Source organism: Nicotiana tabacum, chromosome 4, assembly GCF_000715075.1.
Source record: "Nicotiana tabacum cultivar K326 chromosome 4, ASM71507v2, whole genome shotgun sequence".
NCBI classification, from domain to species: domain Eukaryota; kingdom Viridiplantae; phylum Streptophyta; class Magnoliopsida; order Solanales; family Solanaceae; genus Nicotiana; species Nicotiana tabacum.
The window spans coordinates 8,442,079-8,467,963 of record NC_134083.1 but is presented as its reverse complement, the minus strand read 5'-3'; the positions used below and the strand labels follow the sequence as shown (position 1 = coordinate 8,467,963).

The 25,885-nt window shown below is 34.4% G+C and overlaps 3 protein-coding genes across 5 annotated transcripts; 2 read left to right on the top strand and 1 right to left on the bottom strand.

Annotated features, from left to right (window-relative positions):
• LOC107815352 (glyoxylate/hydroxypyruvate/pyruvate reductase 2KGR-like) lies at nucleotides 1-25,328 on the top strand. Its single transcript, XM_016640921.2, has 5 exons — nucleotides 1-620; nucleotides 13,106-13,640; nucleotides 14,441-21,640; nucleotides 23,925-24,110; nucleotides 24,619-25,328. Exons 1-2 carry the CDS (start codon nucleotides 204-206, stop codon nucleotides 13,622-13,624), a joined length of 936 nt encoding a protein of 311 aa, XP_016496407.1. The 5' UTR covers nucleotides 1-203; the 3' UTR covers nucleotides 13,625-13,640; nucleotides 14,441-21,640; nucleotides 23,925-24,110; nucleotides 24,619-25,328.
• On the bottom strand, nucleotides 14,360-16,360 carry LOC107815354 (dynein light chain 1, cytoplasmic-like). Of its 3 annotated transcripts, none has more exons than XR_012708486.1 (3): nucleotides 16,223-16,360; nucleotides 14,852-15,245; nucleotides 14,360-14,744 (listed from the first exon to the last, which is right to left on the bottom strand). XR_012708486.1 is itself a non-coding variant. In XM_016640923.2 (2 exons), the coding sequence occupies exons 1-2, from the start codon at nucleotides 16,358-16,360 to the stop codon at nucleotides 15,099-15,101; spliced, it is 285 nt and encodes a 94-aa protein (XP_016496409.1). In that variant the 3' UTR covers nucleotides 14,360-15,098. The 3 variants fall into 3 exon arrangements, 1 of the variants encoding a protein (XP_016496409.1); XR_001654725.2 differs by having other exon boundaries at nucleotides 15,034-15,245; XM_016640923.2 differs by having other exon boundaries at nucleotides 14,360-15,245.
• Nucleotides 21,176-24,900, top strand: LOC107815355 (uncharacterized). Its single transcript, XM_016640924.2, has 3 exons — nucleotides 21,176-21,640; nucleotides 23,925-24,110; nucleotides 24,619-24,900. The coding sequence occupies exons 1-3, from the start codon at nucleotides 21,176-21,178 to the stop codon at nucleotides 24,898-24,900; spliced, it is 933 nt and encodes a 310-aa protein (XP_016496410.2).
• Nucleotides 25,329-25,885: the final 557 nt, after the last annotated feature.

Here is a 25,885-nt window from a genome sequence, read left to right as displayed (position 1 = left end):
TTACCAGAGCACCTTTTGTTGTGTGTGAATAAAGAATTTTTTTAAAATGTAACTACATAACACCATCCATCCGTTCTCTGGCGGGCGATTAGGAATTAGTTGGACCAATAGGTTAAGGAAAACACGTCACTAATCAACAAAGAGCTCCTCCAAAAACTTGCGAATGAACAAAAAAGAGCTCCTTCTGTCCTAATAAAGCAGAAATGGATGGGATAGGGGTATTGTTGATGCGTCCGCTATCCAATTATCTCCAGCAAGAGCTGGCGAAACGTTTCACCCTCTTCAAATACTGGGAAATTCCCTCTGAATCTCTCAAACTCCATTCGGACTCCATCCGAGCAGTAGTGGGAAATGGAGTTCAGGGAGCTAATTCGGCGTTGATTGACTCGCTACCCAGATTGGAAATAGTATCGAGTCACAGTTCAGGGCTTGACAAGATTGATTTGGTGAAGTGTAAAGAGAGAGGGATTAGGGTCACTTCCACTCCCGATGCTCTCACCAATGACGTTGCTGACATGGCCATTTTGCTCACACTCGCAACATTGAGGAGAATTTGTGAAGCTGATCGATTCGTTAGGAATGGGATTTGGAAGGAAACGGATTTCAAATTGACTACTAAGGTATTATTCTTGTACAACTGTTATATCTAATTTTGCCCAATATATACATCTTTTAGCCTTTAAAGTTCGTGGCTTTTGCTTAACAGTTCGCATCTTTAGTTGGATTTAGTTAGAAACAGAGTCAAACGTGCTTTTTCCTTTGATTCATTAACTTAATGCAGACAGTGACAAAGTAGTTGTAAATAATTGGAGTTGTTATGAAAAAAAAAGCAATTTAGTAAATAATAAATAATGATAGAAAGAAAGAGGAGTTTCTTCTCTTCAATTGTATGTATTTAACCATCTATTACAAAGCATTTACAGAGTCATGAAAAGTGAATAATCACTATTATAAAATAGTGGGAGGAATGACCACTAAAATAGTGGGGGGAATGGTCACTACAAATTAAATGATGGGCTCAACATGTACATCCATAACTATTATTTTCAACAATCCCCCTTGGGTGTCCATGTTAAAAATAAAATTTCAAGTGAAAGGAAAAAGTACGTAATTATTTGTTATTCGCATTGTGTGCTGCCTCATTAAAAACCTTACCAGAAAAATCCAGTGGGACAAATCCTTGGTTAAGGAAAAAAGAGTGCAGCGCGTAGTTACTCCCCCTAATAAAAAATATCACTTAATATCTCGAAAACGACGCATTTCAATCTTGTATTTCAGCTTTTCAAATGTTGAGATTGGTAATGCCTCAGTGAACAGATCAGCCAAATTATCACTTGAACAAACTTGTTGAACATCTATTTCACTATTCTTTTGAAGATCATGAGTGAAAAAGAATTTCGGTGAAATGTGTTTTGCTCTATATCCTTTGATGTATCCTCCTTTCAGTTGAGTTATGCATGCAACATTATCTGCATACAATATTGTTGGAATATTCCCTTTCGAAGAAACACCACATGTTTCCTGAATGTGTTGAGTTATCGATCTCAACCAAATGTATTCTCGACTTGCTTCGTGAATGGCTATTATCTCTGCATGATTTGAAGAAGTAACAACTATAGTTTGTTTCGTTGAACGCCATGATATGGTTGTACCTCCACTTGTAAATAAATATCTTGTCCCAGATCGACCTTTGTGTGGATCAGACAAATATCCTGCATCTGCATAACCAATCAATGATGACTTGGATTCATTTGAATAAAATAAACCCATATCAATGGTCCCTCAGAGGTATCTGAATATATGCTTAATAGCATTCCAGTGTCTTTGTGTTGGGGAAGAACTAAATCTTGCCAACAATCTTACCGAGAAAGCTATATCTGATCGGGAATTATTGGCAAGATACATTAATGCTCCAATTGCACTAAGATATGGTACTTCGGCACCAAGAAGCTCTTCATCATTTTCATGAGGTCAGAATGGATCTTTCTTTATATCAAGTGATCTCACAACCATCGGGGTACTCAATAGATGTGCTTTATCCATATAGAATCGCTTTAAGATCTTTTCGGTGTATGTTGTTTGATGGACAAATATTCCATCTTTCATATACCCAATTTGTAGACCAAGACAAAAATCTTGTCTTTCCAAAATCTTTCATTTTAAATTCATTTTTCAAACAGTCTACTGCTTTTGGAAGCTCTCATGAGTTCCAATGATATTTAAATCATTAACATACCTAACGATTATAACAAATTCAGATCCAGACCTTTTTATAAAGACACAAAAATAAATTGCATCATTCTTGTACCATTCTTTCAACAGGTATTCACTCAAGCGATTGTACCACATACGACCTGATTGTTTCAATCCGTATAAGGATTTCTGAAGCATTATTGAACAAGTTTCACGAAAACTTTTTATGCTTCAAGCACTTTAAATCCCTCAGGTATTTTCATAAAAATTTCGTTGTCTAATGATCCATACAAATAGGTTGTGACAACATCCATTAGACGCATATCAAGTTTTTCATGCACTGCCATATTTATGAGATACACTAAGGTGATATCATCCACCACAGGAGAATATGTCTCCCTATAATCAATGCCTGGCCTTTGCAAAAACCCTTGTGCCACAAGTCGCGCTTTATATCTAACGACTTCATTTTTACCATTTTGTTTTCGTACAAAAATCCATTTGTACCCTACTTGCTTTATACATTCTGGTGTGGAACTATAGGTCCGAAGACTTCACGTTTTCCAAGTGAAGTTAATTCTGCTTGGATAACGTCTTTCCATTTTGGCCAATCATTTCTCTGTCTACAACTCTACATTCATAGACAGATTTTGGTTCAAGATCCTCATCTTGTTGCATTATTTCAATAGCAACATTATAAGCAAAAACATTATCCATAACAATATTATTTCGGTTCCATCTTTTTCCCGTTGAGACATAACTTATTGAGTTCTCTTCATTCTCATTATTTTCAAGTACCTGGACCTCCCCTGAGGTCTTATCATTTGTTATGTCTCGGGGCTATTCTTGAGCCACTACCTCCGTATTATGATCACTTTGATTATTTGCTCCTTTTCTTTTTCGGGGATTTTTATCTTTAGAATCGATTGGTCTACCACGTTTCAAGCGTGATTTAAACTCATTTACTTTAATTGATTATTCTGCCGGGATATCAACTCGAATTGGAGCATTAGCAGCTGGAATATGTGATTTAGTCACCCTTGGTAGGTCAATGAATGCATGTGGCAGTTGATTTGCAACATTTTGCAAATGAATTATATTTTGAACCTTTTTTTCACATTGATTTGTTCGAGAATCTAAATGAGATAGTGATAATGCATTCTAATCTATCTCCTTTCTCAGGTGCTTATTTTCTCCCCCTAATGTTGAGTATATTGATTCATCAAAATGACAATCAGAAAATCTTGCCGTAAATAAATCTCCAGTCATAGGTTCCAGATATTTTATACTAGAAGGAGATTCATACCCAACACAACATATATCCCCAACCTTCTTTGGGGACCCATTTTTGTGCGTTGTGGTGGAGCAATTGGAACATATACCGCACAACCAAATATTCTAAGAGGAGAAATATTTGGCTCCTAACCAAAAGCCAATTGCAATGGGGAGACTTTATGATAACTTGTAGGCCTTATCCGCACAAGTGTTGCTGCATGCAAAATAGCATGACCCCATACTAAAATGGTAAGTTTTGTTCTCATAAGCATTGGTTTAGCAATTAATTGGAGGCGTTTGATCAATGATTCTGCTAGACCATTTTGTTTATGAACATGAGCAACCAAATGCTCAATTGTTATCCCAGTTGATATACGATAATTAGTAAAGGCTTGAGATGTAAACTCACCAGCATTATCATGACGAATTGTCTTAATTGCATAATCTGGAAATTGTGCTCTTAACTTTATTATTTGAGCCAACAATCTCGCAAATGCCATATTGCGAGTTGATAATAAGCACACATGTGATCATCTTGTAGATGCATCTACCAAAACCATATAATATTTGAATGGTCCACATGGAGGGTTAATGGGCCCACATATATCACCATGTATATGTTCCAGAAATGCAGGGGATTCCATCCTAACATTAATCGTTGATGGTCTAATAATTAATTTGCCTTGAGAACATGCAGCTCAAGAGAATTTCTTAAATTGAAGAATCTTTTGGTTCTTCATTGAATGTTCATGTGAATTTTCAATTATTTTACGCAACATAGTAGAACCAGGATGACCCAACCGGTCATGCCAAATAATAAAATTATCTTGATTAGTAAACTTCTCGTTTACTACGGCATGTGTTTCTATCCCGTCAATACTTGTGTAATATAAGCCGGAGGAAAGAGCATGTAACATTTCAAGCACATATTTCTAACCAGACATTATTGTAGTAATATAAAGATATTCAATCTTTTCATCATTTGTCGTCTCAATATGATAGCCATTTTGACGAATATCTTTGAAACTTAATAAGTTTCTTTGAGATTTACTACAATATAGTGCTTCATCAATAGCCAAATTTGTTCCTCCTGGTAGTAATAAATTGACTCTTCCAGAACCTTCAATTAATCTTGTACTACCAGATATTGTATTAATATTGGCTTCTTTCATTACCAAATAAGAGAAGTATCATTTATCTCTTAAAATAGTGTGTTGTTGCACTATTCAGAAAACATATATCATCTTTATTAATCTTGAGTCCAAATGAATACTGGGGAATTTTCATATTCTTCATAAAAAATCTAAAAGTACACTATAAGAAATATGAAAGACTAACAGAAAAAAAAATATTAAGAAATACGTTGGGAATATAGAAACTAGCAACACATGATGCATTAGGAAAATACACTCAAGAAAAATAAACTAGTTGCAAATATAAATGAAAAACGACAATTTTTATTATAGCTTCATTCCCAGTAAGATGATTAGTTCTTTAGTCAATATTCTCAAAGAAGTCTCCAGCTTCTAAATGAGTAATATTTGCAAGACCTCTAAAATCGTCATTTTTATATGCAAAATGTGCCTCGTAATCATATTTGTTTGAGGGACCCGCTTCATCATCATTATTTTGAAAGGTCAAGTGTGCCTCCACATTATTTTCTTTCTTTCTAAGGGAGGCTTGATAAAGTTTGACAAAATGATCTGGTGTACGACAAATGCGTGCTCAATGACCTTTCATACTACATCGGTGATACATTAATTTTACCTTTTGAAGGATTAATTTGAGAACCCTTATTGTTCTTATGTTTATTAACACCATAATGACGATAATTGTTTCGTCCCCTGCCACGTCCACGTCTACGGCCATGTCCACGACCACAGTAATTATTTTGTTTTCTTTCAGACTTGTCATATGCTGCTACAACATTCACTTCCGGAAATGGAGATGACCTAGTGGGACAGGCTTCATGATTTTTCATTAATAGAGTATTATTCTGCTCTGCCACAAGTAGGCATATAATTAACTCAGAATATTTCTTAAAACTTTTTTCACGGTATTACTGTTGTAGCACCATATTTGAAGCGTGAAAAGTAGAAAATATTTTTTCCAATAAGTCCTCATCTGTGATAGTGTCTCCACATAATTTTAATAGAGAACTTACTTTAAAGATAGCAAAATTATACTCACTTACGGTTTTAATGTCTTGCAACCTTAAATGTATCCACTCATACCGAGCTTTCGGTAATACAGTAAGTTTTAGGTGGCCATATTGATCCTTCAAATTAATCCATAATTCAAGTGGATCTTTTACAGTTAAATATTTAGTTTTTAATCTTTCATGTAGATGATGACGAAGGAAAATCATGGTCTTTGCTTTATCCTTATTTGATGCTTCATTTCCTTGTATAATAGTATTCCCAAGATCTTTAGCGTCAAGGTGAGTTTCAGTATCAAGGACCCATGACAAATAATTCTTTCCTATGATGTCAAGTGCCACAAATTCAAGTTTTGATAAATTTGACATGGCGAAAGCTATAAAAGAAAATAAATAAATTAGAAATAATAATGTCATTTTTAGTGAAGAAGTTTCTTTTGTAAATTTTGTAATAAGAATCGAAACTTTTGCTTGAAAAATATCTCAAAACATAAATGTCAGTAGCAGCTATGGGAAAGAAAAATTTATGCCTATCATCATTTCACTAAAAAAAGTCACATTTTTGTCCATATATGCATAAGTTATTGCCATATAGAAAAATTGTGAGTAAAGTTTTCTCTGTCTTTCAAGACCAAATATATATGTACTTATTTAATATTATTTTCTCAACACGTCTAAAATTGTTTTTGCTAGATGTCATTATTGAAGTTAGTTCATTTTTACGGGGGTCTGGGGGATTTGAAATCACAACAGATTACACCAAATGCTAGTAAATCTTAAGCCAAATTCTCACACAAAGAAAATAACTACACTTCCTTTAACTTTCTGTTTTCTCCGGTATAAACTTATTATACAAGAATTAGATCTATAACATACCTGGGGAAAATCAAACTCGATATAAGGATAGTTAGAGACTCGTGTTGATAACGTGTTATGAAATAAAAGCAATTTAGTAAATAATAAATAAAGATAGAAAGAAGAAAGAGTTTTTCCTCTTCAATTGTGTGTATTTACCCATCTATTACAAAACCTTTATATATGCATGAAAAATGAAGAATCACTATTATAAAATAGTGGGGGGAATGGCCACTAAAATAGTGGGGAAATGGTCACTACACATTAAATGATGGGGCTCAACATGGACATCCATAACTATTATTTTCAACAGGAGTAACATTTTCGCTTTTGTTCAAGATTCTTGGGTTAATGCTTTTAAAACGTGTTTAGAGGCTGAATCCAGGATTTAAACTTAATGTTGGAAATAATAGTTATGGATGTTCATGTTGAGCCCCATCATTTAATGTGTAGTGATTATTCCCCCCACTATTTTAGTGGCCATTTCTCCCACTATTTTATTATAGTGATTCTTCACTTTTCTTGTCTATATAAAGGCTTTGTAATAGATGGGTAAATGCACACAATTAAAGAGGAAAAACTCCTCCTTCTTTCTATCTCTATTTATTATTTACGTTTTACTAAATTGCTTTTATTTCATAACACGTTATCAGCACGAAACTCTAATTTCATCTTTATCCCCGCTAAGTTGAGTCATATTTTATTAAGGTATGTATCATTATATTCATTTTGTTTATGACAGTACATATCATATGCTCACTGTTTGCAGATTACTTATGCTCTTGGACATCTTAAATGATTTAAGTACACTGCAGTGATAAAATCTTCACTGCTTAACTCTTAGATGACCTCAAAGTCATCAAACTAGCTACCCACTAATAAAACTACTTATAATATTCATGTACTTCTTGGATCAAAATACACCTTTAAGATATTTTGAAGAACTGGGAGAATGAAGTGACAACTAATAATTTTACATTGGTTTAATTACTTTATAATTATTGAATAGGAACGTATAAATAATATTAGTAACGTTCAAATCTATTCACACATATATAGTAGCTTGTTTACACGATATATCTGTATTTCTGTTTCTTTTTCCCTTAGTCGTTTTGTTTCATTAATTGTTTATTAACATAACTATTTCTCTAACTTATTCATCTTTTATGATAGTTTTCACTATGTCAAATTTATCAAAACTTGAATTTGTGGCACTTGACATCACCGAGAATAACTATTTATTATGGGTCCTTGATGCTGAAATTCACCTTATGCTAAAGGTCTCAGGAATACTATTATACAAGGAAATGAAGCATCAAATCAAGATAAAGCGAATGCCATGATTTTCCTTCGTCATCATCTACATGAAGGGTTAAAAACTGAATATTTAACCGTAAAAGATCCACTTGAATTATGGAATAATTTGAAGGACCGATATGACCACTTAAAACTTACGGTATTACCAAAAACTTGGTACGAGTGGATACATTTAAGGTTGCAAGACTTTAAAACCGTAAGTGAGTATAATTATGCTATTTTTAAAGAAAGTTCTCTATTAAAATTATGTGGAGACACTATCACATATGAGGACTTATTGGAAAAAATATTTTCCACTTTTCACGCTTCAAATGTGATACTACAACAATACCGTGAAAAAGACTTTAAGAAATATTCTGAGTTAATCACATGCCTACTTGTGGCACAGCAGAACAATACTCTATTAATGAAAAATCATGAAGTTCGTCCCACTGGGTCAGCTCCATTCCCGGAAGTGAATGTTGTAGCAGCATATGATAAGTCTGAAAGAAAAAATAATAATTACCGTGGTCGTGGATATGGTCGTAGACGTGGACGTGGCAGGGGATGCAATAATTATCGTCATCATGGTGAAAATAAATAGGAGAACAATAAGGGTTCTCAAATTAATCCTAAGGTAAAGTTAATATGTGCCACCGATGTAGTATGAAAGGTTATTGGGCACGCATTTGTCGTACGCTAGATCATTTTGTCAAACTTTATCAAGCCTCCCTAAGAAAGAAAGAAAATAATGTGGAGGCACACTTGACCTTTCAAAATAATGATGATGAAGCAGGTCCCTCAAACAAATATTATTCCGAGGCACATCTTGCATAATAAAGATGATGATTTTGGAGGCCTTGCAAATATTACTCATTTAGAAGTTGGAGACTTCTTTGAGGATATTGATTGAAGAACTAATCATCTTACCGGGGAATAAAGCTATAATAAAAGTTGTCGTTTTTCATTTATGTTTGCAACTAGTTTATTTTTCTTGAGTGTATTTTCGTAATGCATAATGTGTTGCTAGTTTCTACATTCTTAATGTTCTTTTTCTATTAGTCTTTCATATTTCTTATGGTGTACTTTTTGATTCTTTTTAATGAAGAATATGAAAATTCCGTAGTCTTCATTTGGACTCAAGATGATATATGTCTTCTGGATAGTGCTACAACACACACTATTTTAAGAGATAAAAGATATTTCTCTTATTTGGTAATGAAAGAAGCCAATGTTAATATAATATTTGGTAGTACAAGATTAATTGAAGGTTCTGGAAGAGCCAATTTATTGCTACCAGGAGGAACAAATTTGGCTATTGATGAAGACTATATTGTAGTAAATCTAAAAGAAACTTATTAAGTTTCAAAGATATTCGCCAAAATGGCTACCATATTGAAACTGCAAATGATGAAAAGATTGAATATCTTTATATTACTACAATAATGTCTGGTAAGAAATATGTGCTTGAAATGTTACCTGCTCTTTCCTCCGGCTTATACTACACAAGTATTAGCAGGATTAAAACACATGCCGTAGTAAACAAGAAGTTTACTAATCAAAATAATTTTATTATTTGGCATGACCGGTTGGGCCATCCTGATTCTACTATGATGCGTAAAATAATTGAAGAGCCAAAAGATTATTCAATTTAAGGAATTTTCTTGTGCTGCATATTCTCAAGTCAAATTAATTATTAGACCATCAACGATTAAAGTTAGGATGGAATCCCCTGCATTTCTGAAACGTATACAGGGTGATATATGTGGGCCAACTCACCCTCCATGTGGACCATTCAGATATTATATGATTTTGATAGATGCATCTATAAGACGGTCACATGTGTGCTTGTTATCAACTCACAATATGACATTTGCGAGATTGTTGGCTCAAATAATAAGGTTAATAGCACAATTTTCAGATTATGCAATTTAGACAATTCGTCTTGATAATGCTGGTGAGTTTACATCCCAGGCCTTTAACGACTATTGTATATCAACATGGATAACAATTGAGCATCTAGTTGCTCATGTTCATACTCAAAATGGCCTAGCAGAATCATTAATCAAACGTCTCCAATTGATTGCTAGACAAATGTTATGAGAACAAAACTAACCATTTTAGTATGGGGTCATGCTATTTTGCTTGCAGCAACACTTGTGGGGATAAGGCCCACAAGTTATCATAATATCTCCCCATTACAATTGGTTTTTGGTCAAGAGCCAAATATTCCCCATCTTAGAATCTTTGGTTGTGCGGTATATGTTCCAATTGCTCCACCACAACGCACAAAGATGGGTACCCAAAGAAGGTTTGGGATATATGTTGGGTATGAATCTCTTTTTATTATAAAAGATCTGGAGATTTATTTACGACAAGATTTTCTGATTGTCATTTTGATGAATCAATATACCCAACATAAGGGGGAGAAAATAAGCAGCTGAGAAAAGAGATAGGTTGGAATGCATTATCACTTTCTCATTTAGATCATCGAATAAATCAACGTGAACAAGAGGTTCAAAAGATAAGTCATTTGTAAGATGTTGCAAATCAACTGCCAGATGCATTCACTAACCTACCAAGGGTGACTAAGTCACATATTTCAGCTGCTAATGCTCCAATTCGAGTTGATATCTCGACAGGACAATCAATTAATGCAAATGAGTCTAAGCCACGCTTGAAACGTGGTAGACCAATCGGTTCTAAAGATAAAAATACTCGAAGGGAGCAAATGATCAAGGTGATCATAATACGGAGGTAATGGCTCAAGAGGAGTCCCGAGACATATCAAATGATAAGACCTCACGGGAGGTCCAAGTATCAGAAAATAATGAAAATGAAGAGATCTCAATAAGTTATATCTCTACGAGGAAAATGTTGAAATGATATTGTTGTTGATAATATTTTTTGCGTATAATGTTGTTGAAATAATGCAACAAGATGAGGATTTCAAACAAAAATCTGTATATGAATGTAGATAGAGAAATGATTGGCCAAAATAGAAAGAAGCTATCCAGGTAGAATTAACTTCACTTGAAAAACGTGAAGTCTTCGGACCAATAGTTCGAACACCTGAAGATATAAAGCCAGTACGGTACAAATGGGTTTTTGTGCGAAAACGAAATGATAAAAATGAAGTCGTTAGATATAAAGCGCGACTTGTGGCACAAGGGTTTTCACAAAGGCCTGTCATTGATTATATGGAGACATATTCTCCTATGGTGGATGCTATCACCTTCAGGTATCTCATAAATATAACAGTGCTTGAAATGCGTCTAATGGATGTTGTCACAGCCTATTTGTATGGATCATTAGACAACGAAATTTTTATGAAAATACCTGAGGGATTTAAAGTGCTTGAATCATATAAAAGTTTTCGTAAAACTTGTTCAATAAAGCTTCAGAAATCCTTATACGGATTGAAACAATCAGGTCGTATGTGATACAATCGCCTGAGTGGATACCTGTTGAAAGAAGGGTACAAGAATGATGCAATTTGTCCTTGTGTCTTTATGAAACGGTCTGGATCTGAATTTGTTATAATCGCCGTGTATGTTGATGATTTAAATATCACTGGAACTCCTGGGGAGCTTCCAAAAGCAGTAGACTGTTTGAGGAAATAATTTGAAATGAAAGATTTTGGAAAGACAAGATTTTTGTCTTGGTCTACAAATTGAGTATATGAAAGATGAAATATTTGTTCATCAATTAACATACACCGAAAAGATCTTAAAGCGATGCTATATGGATAAAGCACATCCATTGAGTACCCCGATGGTTGTAAGATCACTTGACATAAAGAAAGGTCCATTTCGACTTCATAAAAATGATGAAGAGCTTCTTGGTGCCGAAGTACCATATCTTAGTGCAATTGGGGCATTAATGTGTCTTGCCAATAGTTCCTGACCAGATATAGCTTTCTCGGTAAGCTTGTTGGCAAGATTTAGTTCTTCCCCAACACAAAGACACTGGAATGGTATTAAGCATATATTCAGATACCTCTGAGGGACCATTGATATGGGTTTATTTTATTCAAATGAATCCAAGTCATCATTGATTGGTTATGCAGATGCAGGATATTTGTCTGATCCACATAAAGGTCGATCTTGGACAAGCTATTTATTTACAAGTGGAGGTACAACCATATCATGGCGTTCAACGAAACAAACTATAACTGCTACTTCTTCAAATCATGTAGAGATAATAGCCATTGACGAAGCAAGTTGAGAATGTGTTTGGTTGAATCGATAACTCAACACATTCAGGAACATGTGGTCTTTCTTCGAAAGGGAATATTCCAACAATATTGTATGAAGATAATGCTGCATGCATAACTCAACTGAAAGGAGATAGAACAAAACACATTTCACTGAAATTCTTTTTCACTCATGATCTTCAAAAGAATGGTGAAATAGATGTTCGTTCAAGTGATAATTTGGCTGATTTGTTCACTAAGGCATTACCAACCTCAACATTTGAAAAGTTGATATAGAAGATTGGAATGCATCGTCTTCGAGACATTAAGTGATATTTTTATCAGGGGGAGTAACTACGCGCTGCACTCTTTTTTCCTTAACCAAGGTTTTGTCCCACTGGATTTTTCTGGTAAGGTTTTTAATGAGGCAGCACATAATGCGTATAACAAATAACTACGTGCTTTTTCCTTTCACTTGAAATTTTATTTTTAGCATGGACATCCAAGAAGGAGTGTTGAAAATAATAGTTATGGATGTCCATGTTGAGCCCCATCATTTAATGTGTAGTGATTATTCCCCCCACTATTTTAATGGCCATTACTCCTACTATTTTATAATAGTGATTCTTCACTTTTCATGCCTATATACAGACTTTATAATAGATGGGTAAATACACATAATTGAAGAGGAAAAACTCCTCTATCTGTATTTATTATTTACGTTTTACTAAATTGCTTTTATTTCATAACACTTTATAGGTTTAGTTAAAATTTTTAGGTTGAACTCATTGTACTTTTGAAATTATTGTTTATTGAAATTTTAGTTCTTTTTCACATATACATTTATGTTCGGTGTTTAAAATACTAGGTTTAGTTGAACCCATAGAGTATAGGCTACATCCGCCTCTGCACGTTTTCATCAAATGCCTTACTTGAAGCTGGTCTGATGCAATTGAGTCAACCATATTGCCTGCTTTTCGCGATGAACTTGTGTATTTTGAACATATTCTTCTTTTGGAGTACTTAAGCTGGTCCAGATCCAAATCTAACCATATTACCCTTTGACTTTTCCCTTTCTAAGTTTTGTTTCTCCAAAAGAACTTATCTTGGTTTGCTCTTCAATTTTCTTCCAGTTTAGTGGCAAATCAGTAGGTATTGTGGGATTAGGGAGAATTGGTTCAGCAATTGCCAAAAGAGCTGAAGCTTTTGGATGTTCAATCAGTTATCATTCACGTTCACGAAAACCAGAGTCAACGTACACCTATTATCCACGTGTTATCAACTTAGCCTCCAACTGTCAGATCCTCCTTGTAGCTTGTGCCTTAACTGATGAAACTCACCACATTATCAACCGTGAAGTTATAGCTGCATTGGGTCCAAATGGAGTTGTTATCAACATTGCAAGGGGTTCTCATATTGATGAATCTGAGCTGGTATCTGCTCTAGCAGAAGGCAGATTGGGAGGAGCAGGGCTTGATGTGCTTGAATGTGAACCTGAAGCGCCCGTGCTACTAGCTGGACTTGATAATGTTGTCCTATCACCTCATGTGGCAGCTAGCACTTTGGAGACTCGTAAGGACATGGCTGACCTCGTGGTTGCAAACTTGGAGGCACACTTTTCGGACAAGCCATTACTGACCCCTGTTCTTTGACAGTTTCTGGTATAAGGTATGGTGATCTTGGACATTTTTTGTCATGCATTCTTCCACTTCTATATTCAGGATACTGCATTGGTGCTCAATAACATGCTATCTATGTAGCAAGGATTGGTCTCCTTCTAAATTTAAGCATCTGAAAAGCATAAGTTGTAGTTGGAACTTGGAAATGCTTTTTAAGTTCTTGTTTTTTATTAGGTAAAGTGAAATTTCATTAACAATTGCATCCAGTAGATGCTTAAATTACGAGCGATAGCGAAAAAAGTTAGTTCATGAAAACAATGGACCTTCTATAAACTTCATAGGGTGCTAATATAGTCAAAAAACTGAACAAAACTATTTACAATATGGAAATGTCTTTTCCTTACCGCCTCTGCTTATAGATTCTGTGCTTGAGCAATTAACGGAAGATAGTACTACCTCTGTTCCAGTTTATGTGAACCTATTTTCTTTTTGGTCCGTTCCAAAAAGAATGAACCCTTTCTAAATTTGGTAATAATTTAGCTTAAACTTACAATTATACTCTTAATGAGAAGCTTTTATAACTACACAAATACTCTGGGCCCATTTTTGACTTGTTTAGGACCACAAATTCCAAAAGTCTTCATTTTTTCTTAAACTCCGTGCCCAGTCAAACATGTTCACATAAATTAAAACGGAGGGAGTATGTAGTTGCATTGCAAATTATAAGGTAAGTTCGCTCAACAATACAGAAATTGAGCACTACTGAGCTAACATCTAAATCGAGATGTAATATATCAATAGGTTCAAACTAATGTCAAATTTTAACGTCTAGTACATGTCTGTTTTCAGATTCTCAGAAAGAATGTCTGGATCCCCCTCGCAATGAAGCGTACACTTCTCGTCAGTTCATAAGCCCCCGAACATGTTAATGAACTTGAATTATGCCCGATTCGCCACGAGGATGGTTCACTCCAGCTCTCTTGTGAATGTTTTTAGTACGAGTATGCAGTCAAGCACACCAACTATTGAAGTTTGAGACCCAAGATACAGTGATTGAATCTCAGGCAACTTTCAGCTCAATGTAAGGACCAATTTCTCATCTTTTGAGTATTCAATCAACTATCTGCTATATACTTGCTTCTGTGAACTGCTCCTGTGACAGATAGAGGCTAAATATTGAGAACACCACACGTTACTAATTTAATCATGGATATACGAGGAACTTAAAAGCAATTCCACTGGAAGATACAGGGTTCTTACTTCTTAGCAGCTAGAAGAAAAAAGGTGAAAGATCCATGCAGATGGAAACTGCCAGTATTTACATTATCATCTATCCTTTTTAGTTTTCTTTCTCTCTAGATATTTGCTTGTGGAAAGTGAAAAACAAATCGAAGCCAAAAAAAGGGGAGGGATCTTGGACAGAGATAGAGATTAAGAATGACCTAGCTAAGAATAATTACAGGTCCCGTTTTCATCTCAATCTTCCACCTTTCTTGAACAACCAACATCAAGGAGAAGTGGCTCCTTTAAAGATGAGGAAGTTTAGAGTCTCCAAGGTGAAATAGATAAATGTTCCTTTAGTATGAGTGAAGAAACAGCCGAATTTTGACCCCACCACGCACTGCCAGCCACCCCCATATTTCTTGTCAAACTCCTGGATACATTACAAAGCTGTTACGAACATATAATCAGAGCTAGAAGAAAGAATGTAAAGGTGAGACATAACATAATCAAGTAATTAAGTGTGCTCTATAACCAGTGGCGGAGGCAGGATCTCGGCGAAGGGGGTTCAAGAAAAAAAAGATTGTAGCTAGTGGGAATTAAACCTATGACCTTTCAAACATTTTGAACCTCCTTTGACCACTAAGCTACACTTTTGGATTGTGCCAAGGGGGTTCAAAACTTAATATATAGATGTAAAAAATAGATTTTCCTTATATATACAGTGTAATTTTTCGGCGAAGAGGGTTCAGATGAACCCTCTTCCGCCCCTAAATCCGCCCCCCTAAATCCGCCCCCGTCTATAACAACTTAACCTTTTATATGAGATGATCATATAATTCATTAGAGCAAGCCGGGATATGGCCTAGGTTCAAATTGCACCGCCAGGGGCAGAGCTACAGTAGTGGGTGCGAGTTCGGGCGAACCCAGTGACTTTTCGAACCCTGTATTTGTATTGAAAAATTCACTGCTTACATAAAAATATCTCGCCGAAAAGGCATATGGATTCAGTGGTAAGGGCTTTGGGATCTCATGGAAGACATGCAGGTTCGAATCTAAAAACAATGAATTTTATTGTGCTTTTACCCCGTTTCTTTTCTTTTTTTTTCATAAAAAAATAACACAAGCTTTAGGTCACGGTCATTTCTTAATATTTACAACCCACACACTTCAAATCCTAGCACTGCTTTTGTGCACCGCTATCCAAAAGCAAAAAATGTTTTTACGTTTTTGACCCATACAAAATACTAAGATCACACATGAGGGACATGTTGAAACATAATAGTATAATTAAGAAAATGAAAACGCACTCTTTCTAAGAGGCGTTAGAGGAGATGGTCATACGCTGCAAACCGTAAATCGGAGAAAATGGCAGTCTTTTGTGGATAAAAAAAATGATTGGAATGCTACCTTCTTTATGTGAGCAGCAATAGATTTGCAGTCCAAAACATCATAAAGATCCAGAGCTTGAGAAGCCCAACGCATGGCTTGGATCTGCATCTTCAATGGCATATCTGTATCTTCAATAACAGCTTTTCCTTCCAACATATTGCCAACTTTCTTTGTCTCTCTCTATCTATTGCTCTGAAGTAGAAGATCCCAATTTAGCTAGTGGAAGCAAACTCAGTAATATATTACTAACTAGCTTTGGTGTTTAAAATCAAGAAATGAAGAAAGGAACCTTCCCCTGCTCGTTCTCTAAGCAAGAATATGAAAGGAGTGAGTAGAACACTAAAAAGATTTGTATAGAAAATCTCGTCACCAATTCCTTTTTCAGCTAAAGTGTAAAGGTCACATATTCTATATACATCTTGTGCTGACACATACGACTGTGTCTTGTTCCTACTCACCTAAAGTACATTTTAACCTTATATTCTATTTCCTAACCTTCTCTCTCTTTGTCATGCCCTAGTGGATAATGATGTTGAGGATAGAGCTTACGAGACCTAAATTATAATTCGTGCTTTACATGATCTCTTTTTCTTTATCAAAATTATCAAGTTATTCCCCCCCCCCCCCCACCCCACCCCCCAATCTGCTTCATTTTTCGTTATCTAGAAATAGACAGCAGCAATTTCATACTTTTTCTTGTTCTGTTTTCGTGGGCGTATTATTTATTAGACATTCATATGTAACTGCTTCTGAATTCGCAAAAGATAGTCTGACTGACTTATTCTTATCTTTCTTATTCAAAATATTAGAACTCACATTTTTTATCCTTTACAAAAATTTTAATCAAATGAAAAATTATTCAAACCTTAAAAACTAGAGAACTTTCTTTTGGACGATGGACTGGAAACCGGATCCCAGCCTGCATCAACCAGATCCCTTAAAAGGGATATCTGTATCGTATTTCTGAGCCCAAATGACCAAAACAGAAAATTAATAGAAATAACAACTCTAAATTACCAAAAAGAAAAGAAAAAGATTGACGTTGATTTGAGGTCATATGTGCCCGCTAAGACCCCACGCCAATTTGTTTTACTAGTCGAGAAAATCATAGGCATGAACAAGGATCAAATTGAGAATCCGAGAAACAGTTGAATAATTATACAACGACGGTGTAGTGTCAATGTCAGAGTTAAAGAGAATCAAAATTTAAAAAGGTAAATGCACGAAATAGTTAAATGAATTGAACATATTAGCATAAATACATAAAAACAAATTACCTATCTACCTTATAGTTTTCGGCAAGAGGTGGCCCCGCCACTGTCCAGTGTTAAATCAAATGTATGAATTATGGAAGCCATATTGGGAACTGGCACACACAATAGCTTCCCGCCCGTTTATATGTTAAATAAATGAAAAGCCCAATAAACACGTATTGATGCTTTCTCGCAATTTAGTCTTGTTTTTTTTAAAGTAAATGAAACTTCTTATCAAATGAAATGGAATGAAGACACATTTAGTTGTTCCTCCACCGTTGTGGAAATTGGTTTCCTTTTCGTTAATTTTTGTTCTTGTTTAGTTGTCCAAACGGGAAAACTGGTCATCTACTTCTATGGATGAAATTTAGGGGGGTTTTCATGGAAATATATATCTAGGGGGAGATGGTAAGAAAGGAAAACGATGAAGTGGGTGAAAGTACAAGACACAATATGAATTTGTGATAAAGGATTGTAGTGGGTGTAGTGTCAGAGTGTTATATAATTCGGCTACATGCGATTTAATAAGTGGCCCATGGCGCGTAGTTACGGTGGAGTAGTATCTGGTAAGTACTCTTTTATCATTAATCAGGAATCTCGCGTTTAAGCTCTAAATATAAAATCATCTTTATTAGAAAAATGTTTAGTCCCCAATATAAGACTTCCCGATATTTGATCAAGCTCTGGTATAAATACCGAACAAGGAATGAGAGTAAAAATTGCACTGGCGCCCTATTTGGTCGCCCCTATTTAACATATACCCATATTTTTAAAATTCTTTAACCTATACCCTAATTTTGACAACTTCGGACGCCTCCTCTTCTTCCTCCTGATCTATGCGCTCCTTTCTTCCTCCTGACCTATGCGCTCTTTTCTTCCTCCTCTTCTTTTCCTCTTCTTCTTTTCTCTCTCAAACACATGAGACTTTGTATAAGTATTATTGATTGGATCTGTAAAGTTTTTATTAAATCTTATCAATTACCATATTCTATATTGAAGGACGAGTAAATAAAATTCCACAAGCTGGTTAAAGTAGGTGTGATTTGTGTCAACAGCAACTGACTACTACATGTCCTCTCTTCCAAGTTACCTGCCACAAGAATGGCACATGCATGTGAAATTTATTATACACAATAGTTGCTATCGCGATCTCTTGGAATTAGCTTATCCATTGCTTTATGATATCATATGCAGGAAAAACGACAGAAAAGGGCTGCAGAACTGAAAAATAAAAGATAGGAAAAATAACTACAGAACATTATTAAAAAAATCAGTTAAAAATTCAGCACAATTTGGCTTAAGTTATATTTTAAAGCCATCTAACTTCAAAGAAAGGCAGAACACAACTTCAACTCTAAGACTGCTTAAGTTTAGCAAATATAAAACAAAAACTTCAGCTCCTAGAATGCTGAAGTTTTGTTTTGTATTTGCTGAACTTCAGCATTCTAGGAGCTGAAGTTTTGTTTTGTAATTGCTGCTGAACTTCAGCATTCTAGGAGCTGAAGAAAACTTCAGCCAAAAAATGATGTTGTTTTATTGAACTGAAGTTTGCCGTTGTACTATGAACTGAAGTTTGCGTGATTGCCTTTGCAAGTCAGGCCAAATTTCAGGCAAAAATATCTGAAGTTTTGCTTTGATAAGGCTACACTTCAGGCAAAACATTATGAAGTTCAAACTTCAGACATAAATTTTTGCTACTTCAGGCCCGTATGTCTGAAGTTATCCGAAAAGTGGGTTCGCTTGCAATTTTTTTGCAAAGCGGGTATAAGTTAAAATGTGACCCAAAAATTGAGTATAGATTCAAATCCCCGGAATGAGAAGCCAAAAAATAAAAGTGGCCCATGGCAATGTCATCTTTGGATTGCATCCCTCCAACTCCAGTTCAATAATAAATTAAATGACCCACCTTTTCCATCACCCAACTGCTTTCTCGCTGTTATTGTCCACTTCTCTGTCCCATATCAGCAAAAAGAAAGTATATGACATTAGTCTTTGTCCTTATAAATCTTAGGAAGATTTTATTTGTGGAATTAATCCGTAATAATTCCACTCCTCAAGCTAAGCAACAGCTTCTAAAGTTTGATTTCTCATAATGGACTGGTTTTATTTCTAAAAAGTTTTAGGTTCCATAATATGGAAACGCCTACATTTGTAATATTTGTACCTATATAGATCAATAGTTGAGGAGAAAATATTGTGCATTTACAGGATCAAATATATTAATTTACATGTAATAATAATTTGAAAACGATATATACATTCATATGTTGATAGTGAAATATTGATTGTGTATGATGACACTTCATTGATGCACAATTTTATTCTTTGGTCTTTATCTACTATAATAAAACACAATTTTTCAATATTTTGTTTTGCTACAAGATAGTATAAATTTTACACTGCTTGGTGTAACTAACTAAGGATTTGTAGTTTTGATAGACTTAATCTTAGTGAACTGAGACATTATTATATCTTAGTAAATTGACACATTATTGTATCTGTGAATTGAGACATTTTAAACAATGCAACTAACAAAAAAATCTAGTGACAGTCGTAAAGTAGTTGGCACTTGACATTTACTTGCTTTCGTAATTTGAAAAAAGAAAAAGAGGAAGAGATCAGAAGTATCAGAATAGGGCAGTGGTTAGTGAACAAGTATAATAAATTGAAAGATTTAAATTAAGTAGCTTGTCTAAAATTCAAAAGTATTATCAATACCTAACTTTAATGAATTTGTTGCACCAAAGGTGCCCTATACGTATTGAGTATTAATAAAATGAGATATAAACTAAAGATTTATTCTTAGAAAGACATATAATGTTAAGTGGATTTCTTTTATTTGTCTAACTTAGTTTAATGGAAAGTAGCTGATATTTGATAGAATAATTACAGAGCACAAGTTTGGAAAAAAATGATTTTATGGTGTAATATTATTTTAGTTATATAACACATTTTACAGACGGTTAGTAAATAAAATTATAAAATTCTTACAAGATTAATTTCTGATTAATTAAATTATACTCCCTCCATTTCAATTTATGTAAACATGTTTGACTGGGCATGGAGTTTAAGAAGAAATGAAGACTTTTGGAATTTGTGGTCTTAAACAATTCAAAAAGGGGCATAGAGTATTTGTGTGGTTATAAAAGCTTCTCATTAAGGGTAGAATTGTAAGTTTAAGCAAAATTGTTTTCAAATTTAGAAAAGAGTATTTATTTTTAAACGGATCAAAAATAAAATAGATTAAGGGAGTCGGTAACTGATTAGATAGAAAATCATTTCTTAATAAGTTGGTTCAACACCACAACAATTTGTTTCCCCCCAAAAAAGAGCTTTAATTTGTTTATTATTCCATCGGGTTCGACAGTGACAAGAGGCTGCCGACACTTATTTCCGAACCAACCATATTGCTTAGGCTCGGAATCAGGTTCGGTGTCGGGACGCCTTCCAAACCTCCGTCTACTTGTCTCTCGGTCTTCATTTACTCTACTTGCTCTGCTGCTTCTCTGTTTCTTTACAAAGCATTTCTTTACTCTGCCGATTAAAAAAATTCCCATGCAAATCATACAAAACACACTATAAATCACACAATTCATGTGGTTTTTTAGCATATGAGAAGAATTCCTTAAAATTTTCACGAGCTTATTCAAAATTAATTGAATATAGTCTTGTTCAGAATTCTACTACTAGAATTATACAAGGTTTAATTTGTTGAAAAATGTTGCACACAAAATCAGAGTCAGATATTACAAGTTTAGCTCCATCTTCACCGTCAAGGTCACCAAAAAGGCCAGTTTACTACGTACAAAGTCCGTCAAGAGATTCACACGATGGGGACAAATCAACATATATGCAACCGACACCCAGTTTCAATAGTCCAATGGAATCTCCCTCACACCCTTCATTTGGACGCCACTCTCGGAATTCTTCTGCTAGTCGATTTTCCGGCATCTTTAGGTCGTCGTCCGGCCGGAAAAATGGCCGGAAAAGGAATGATAAAGGGTGGCCGGAATGTAATGTGATTATGGAAGAGGGTAAGTATGACGAATATGATGATGATAAGGGAGTAACTCGGCGGTGTCAAGCGTTGTTGGCTCTATTGGGATTTATTGTTCTGTTTTCTATCTTTTGCCTTATCATTTGGGGCGCTGGACGTCCGTACAAGGCAGAGATTACTGTCAGGGTATGTTTCTTTACTCTTTTAGGGGTGTTTAATTATGCTAGTTTTATTTCTTATTGATTATAAAACAATTTTACTGTTTTATCCTGTAATTATTATTCAATTACTATTGTATCCCCTGAAAGTTATAAGTTATCCTGTTACTATTTTTAAAAATTACGGGATAACTTATCTATGATTAGTTACCAATCAAGGATAAGGCAGTATTAAATTTTTATCCGAAAATTATTTTTACTTATTACCCAACATCCCTTATAGAATGAGTAATTTTTTTGATTTATTTGGGAAAAGAAGTGGGTTTGTTTCCTCTGTTTTGAAAGTTTAGTGTTCGGAATACTGTAGTAAATTTCATGGGTGTGTTCATTAAGCAAAAGTTAATTTTTTTCTTTTGTCAGTTAAAAGTCATTAACTTTGTGTTCATTACCCAAAAGTTATTTTTCTTTTTTTTGTTACACAAAAATTATTTTACTATGTTCTAATTATCCCAATAATCACTTTGACCAAAACACACCTTTCACCTGAAAAGTCTATTATGCCCTGACATTATAAATCCTCTCATTTATGTAATACCTTCTATATTATATACTATATACTATATTTTTATCTAGGTATTTTACTATATACCATACATTTCATTTTTTCATGGCACTCAATTTGTTTAATCATATTCAAACATGAACATATTTTAAATATAAAAATGATAAAAAAATATTTATTTTTTAATATTTATTTAAAATAATAAAAACAGATTTGTTTAACAAATGATATTTGTGTTTAATATTAAGTTTTTTAAAGCTTTATCTGTTAATATTATTTATTTGAAAGTATTAATCTAATGTGTCATTTTGCTAAATGTGGGTATTTTATTTATTATATTAATGGGTATGGCTTGGCTGATAAATCAATGAGCTTTGATTTTTTAATTTTCATTAAACATATTTCATTAAGCATGATTAAGAAAGTGGACTTGATATTTGTTCACGGTAGTGTTACTGACAAAATTAATAATGCTACTTATATATCTTGAAAATTAATATTAAGAAAAAATTAAATATACGAATATATTATAAAAATAATAAATAAAATAATATTAAGTTATTTTAGTTATAAGTAAAATATCTGGATAAAAGTATATTGTATAGCTTATAATATAGAAGGTATTACATATATGAGAGGATTTATAATGTCAAGGGGATAATAGACTTTTCAGGTGAAAAGTTTGTAAAATTTGGTCAAAGTGATTATTGTGATAACTAGAGCATAGTAAAATGACTTTTGGGTAATGAACACAAAGTTGAATGACTTTTACGTAACAAAAGAAAGAAAAATATTTTTTGGGTAATGAACACAAAGTTGAATGACTACCCATAAAATTTACTCGGAATATGAGGGTGTAGTTGCTAGGAAAGATGCTAAGCTGTCTGCAAAAAATGTCAATTCTGAGAAATGGCTTGTTGAAGCCTAGATTTAATGTCTGTAAATGATTACAGAATTAGAAAGTCCAATTAATTGGGAACGTTTTCTCTGCTTTTTTTTCTTTCTTTCTTTCGTTGGCAGTACTTTTGGCTTTTGTGCCATGGGTAGTAGGTAGTAGGTTCTACTGCTTTCAGCACTAAAAAAAATAATATTATTTGAACCAGGGGATTAGAACTTACAACCTAAAATAATTTTTTAAACAACATTTGTCACTATAATGAGAACTTCCCTTATGTCAAGGGGAATCAAAAGTTTATATACATCCGAAAAAAATTATTTATGCCCTAATTGTGCAGTAGAATTTTTTAATGAAGGAATTAAATTGAACATCCTTCCTTGATTGTGGCTCCACCACTGACAGCATCAACAATTACACCTCAATCCTTAAATAGCAAATTGGGGTGGGCGATATATATCCTCAATCTCCATCTATTTATATTGATTGTAAACCTACCACAATCCTCCTCTTTTATTCGAACTTGGAATTTACCGTATGATCAAGCTCACACAGGTGAAGTTATATTATTGAAATAAGGTTTAGAAAAAATAGAGTGGATAGGAATGTAGTTGTGTGAAATTCCTGCGTGATTTCAAGCTTGTAATGGTACTACTTAACCTAATACAACCGCCACTTTCATCATCCTCACACTTACTGAACTACTCCTGAATTAGTAGCTGTGAAATCCAAAATTGACATGGTTATATTCAACAGCAGTCCCCAGTTAGTATGTTTCAATGGAAAAATCAACTATTGTGAGTTCAGTTCAAGAAAGTTGACTAATTTTATATTTGTATGTTTTTCTTTTTTCAGAGTTTAGCTGTGAATAACTTCTACATCGGTGAAGGTTCGGACTTCTCTGGAGTTGTAACTAAGATGATGACAGTGAACGGCTCGTTGAGAATAAGCGTGTACAATCCTGCTACATTCTATGGCATTCATGTTAGCTCCACCCCCGTCAATCTCATCTACTCAGATATCACTGTTGCCTCTGGTCAGGTAATTTCTCGGCATATTTCTTCGTTTCCTTTTCTTGGTAACAATTTCTCTCCTTCTTGGTGTTCTACCTTCTCTTTGCTAAATGATTTGTATGTACCTGTACCAAGTTGTGGACTAGAGAGGTCAGCAGTGTCATTCTCAGTTTCCTGTATTAGGAGTTGAAAAATGAAGAAACAACAATACTAAAGTTGACCTTTTTTTATAACGGTAATGTTCGGATCACCATTGCGCGCACCCCAACTATTCTACTGGATAGTTCTTACCTCAGACATTGAGTAGTCTGCCCACCATTCCGAGAAATCACATAGTGTTTTTTGTTTATGATGGAATTTGAACTTTTATCTCCCATGGTTTTCATCAATTTCATCGACTGATAGGTCACCACTTAAGTTGATCTTAGGTTCCTCGTTTTGACAAACGCCTTATTTTACAAATATTTGAAGTTTGTCGAGAAATTCAGCCAATGCCTTTATACCTTCATAATCTTCATTTTTTCTTTGGTTTGCAGTTAAAAAAATATTATCAACCCAGGAAGAGTAGGCGGGCTGTGTTAGTGAACATAGAATCAACAAAGTTTCCCTTGTATGGAGCTGGATCAGGTCTTGATGCATCAAATAATGGTGGTTTTAAAGTTCCATTAAAATTGGACTTTGAAATCAGGTCGCGTGGAGATGTGGTGGGGAAATTAGTGAGGACGAAGAACAAAAAGCAGATTTCGTGTGATTTGGTCATTGACTCTACTAGCACTAAACCCATCAAGTTCAAGAAGAATTCTTGTGTTTACAGATGAATTCACAATTACTGAATGCCTACTTTGTTTCCAGTTTGTGTGCAGCAACCTTCTGTAAAATTATCTCTTGGAAACAGACTCTCTACCTTCCCTTTTCTCTTTCTTCTTCTTCTTCCCTCCTCGTCTTCTCACTCTTTCTAATCCGAGTTTCTATTGGAAACATTTTCTCTACCTTCACTAGGTAGGGGTAACGTTTGCGTACGCACTACCCTCCCCAGACTCCACTTGTGGTAATATACTGGGTTTGTTGTTGTTGTTGTAAATGTTAGTTCAATTTTGAGAAATACTTTCATATGAATAAGATAGCTTTTCCTCTTGAATCCTTAGATGCTACTGTAAAAGTTGTTGCCTGTAAGCTGAATGGTGTACATAAGTTTGATTGGATTTTTCAATGAGCATACATCAGGTTTATTCCAGGTATCATACTACTATGAGATGCGAAGATTATATCTTACAAGTGGTCTAGCAATTCTAAAGCTCAAAACTGAAAACTGCACTAGTCATCTTTCTACTTTTATACATTCTCTGGGAAATGTAAGCTTGATCCGAGGAGCTAGCAGCGGAATAAATCTAGTGCATGGAATTTTGTGCTAGTAGTATTTGACTTATTGTCACAATTCTACTTGTACACTGAGTTCGGATATGAGGTGATGGCCAGATTCTATCCCAAATTAATATTTGCTTTATTTGTTAAGCGGTGTTCAACTTTTTTGTGACTGTTTAGACTGGTTTAGGTCATAATCTAATTTGAGTAGAGACCACAGTCCAAGCTCAATCCAGCCGGATCAGATCCAAAAAATTCATTATTGTAATCCAATTTAACAAATTATTACTAACCTAAATTGGAAGCCGAAACAATATAGTATATGTTATCCAATTTAACAAACTACTAGTATTATTCAACTAATTTGAGTTATTATACACACAAGGGAAAGTTGCAAAAAGAAAAACGAAGGGACTGATGAGATTAAGACTTTCTCTTTCA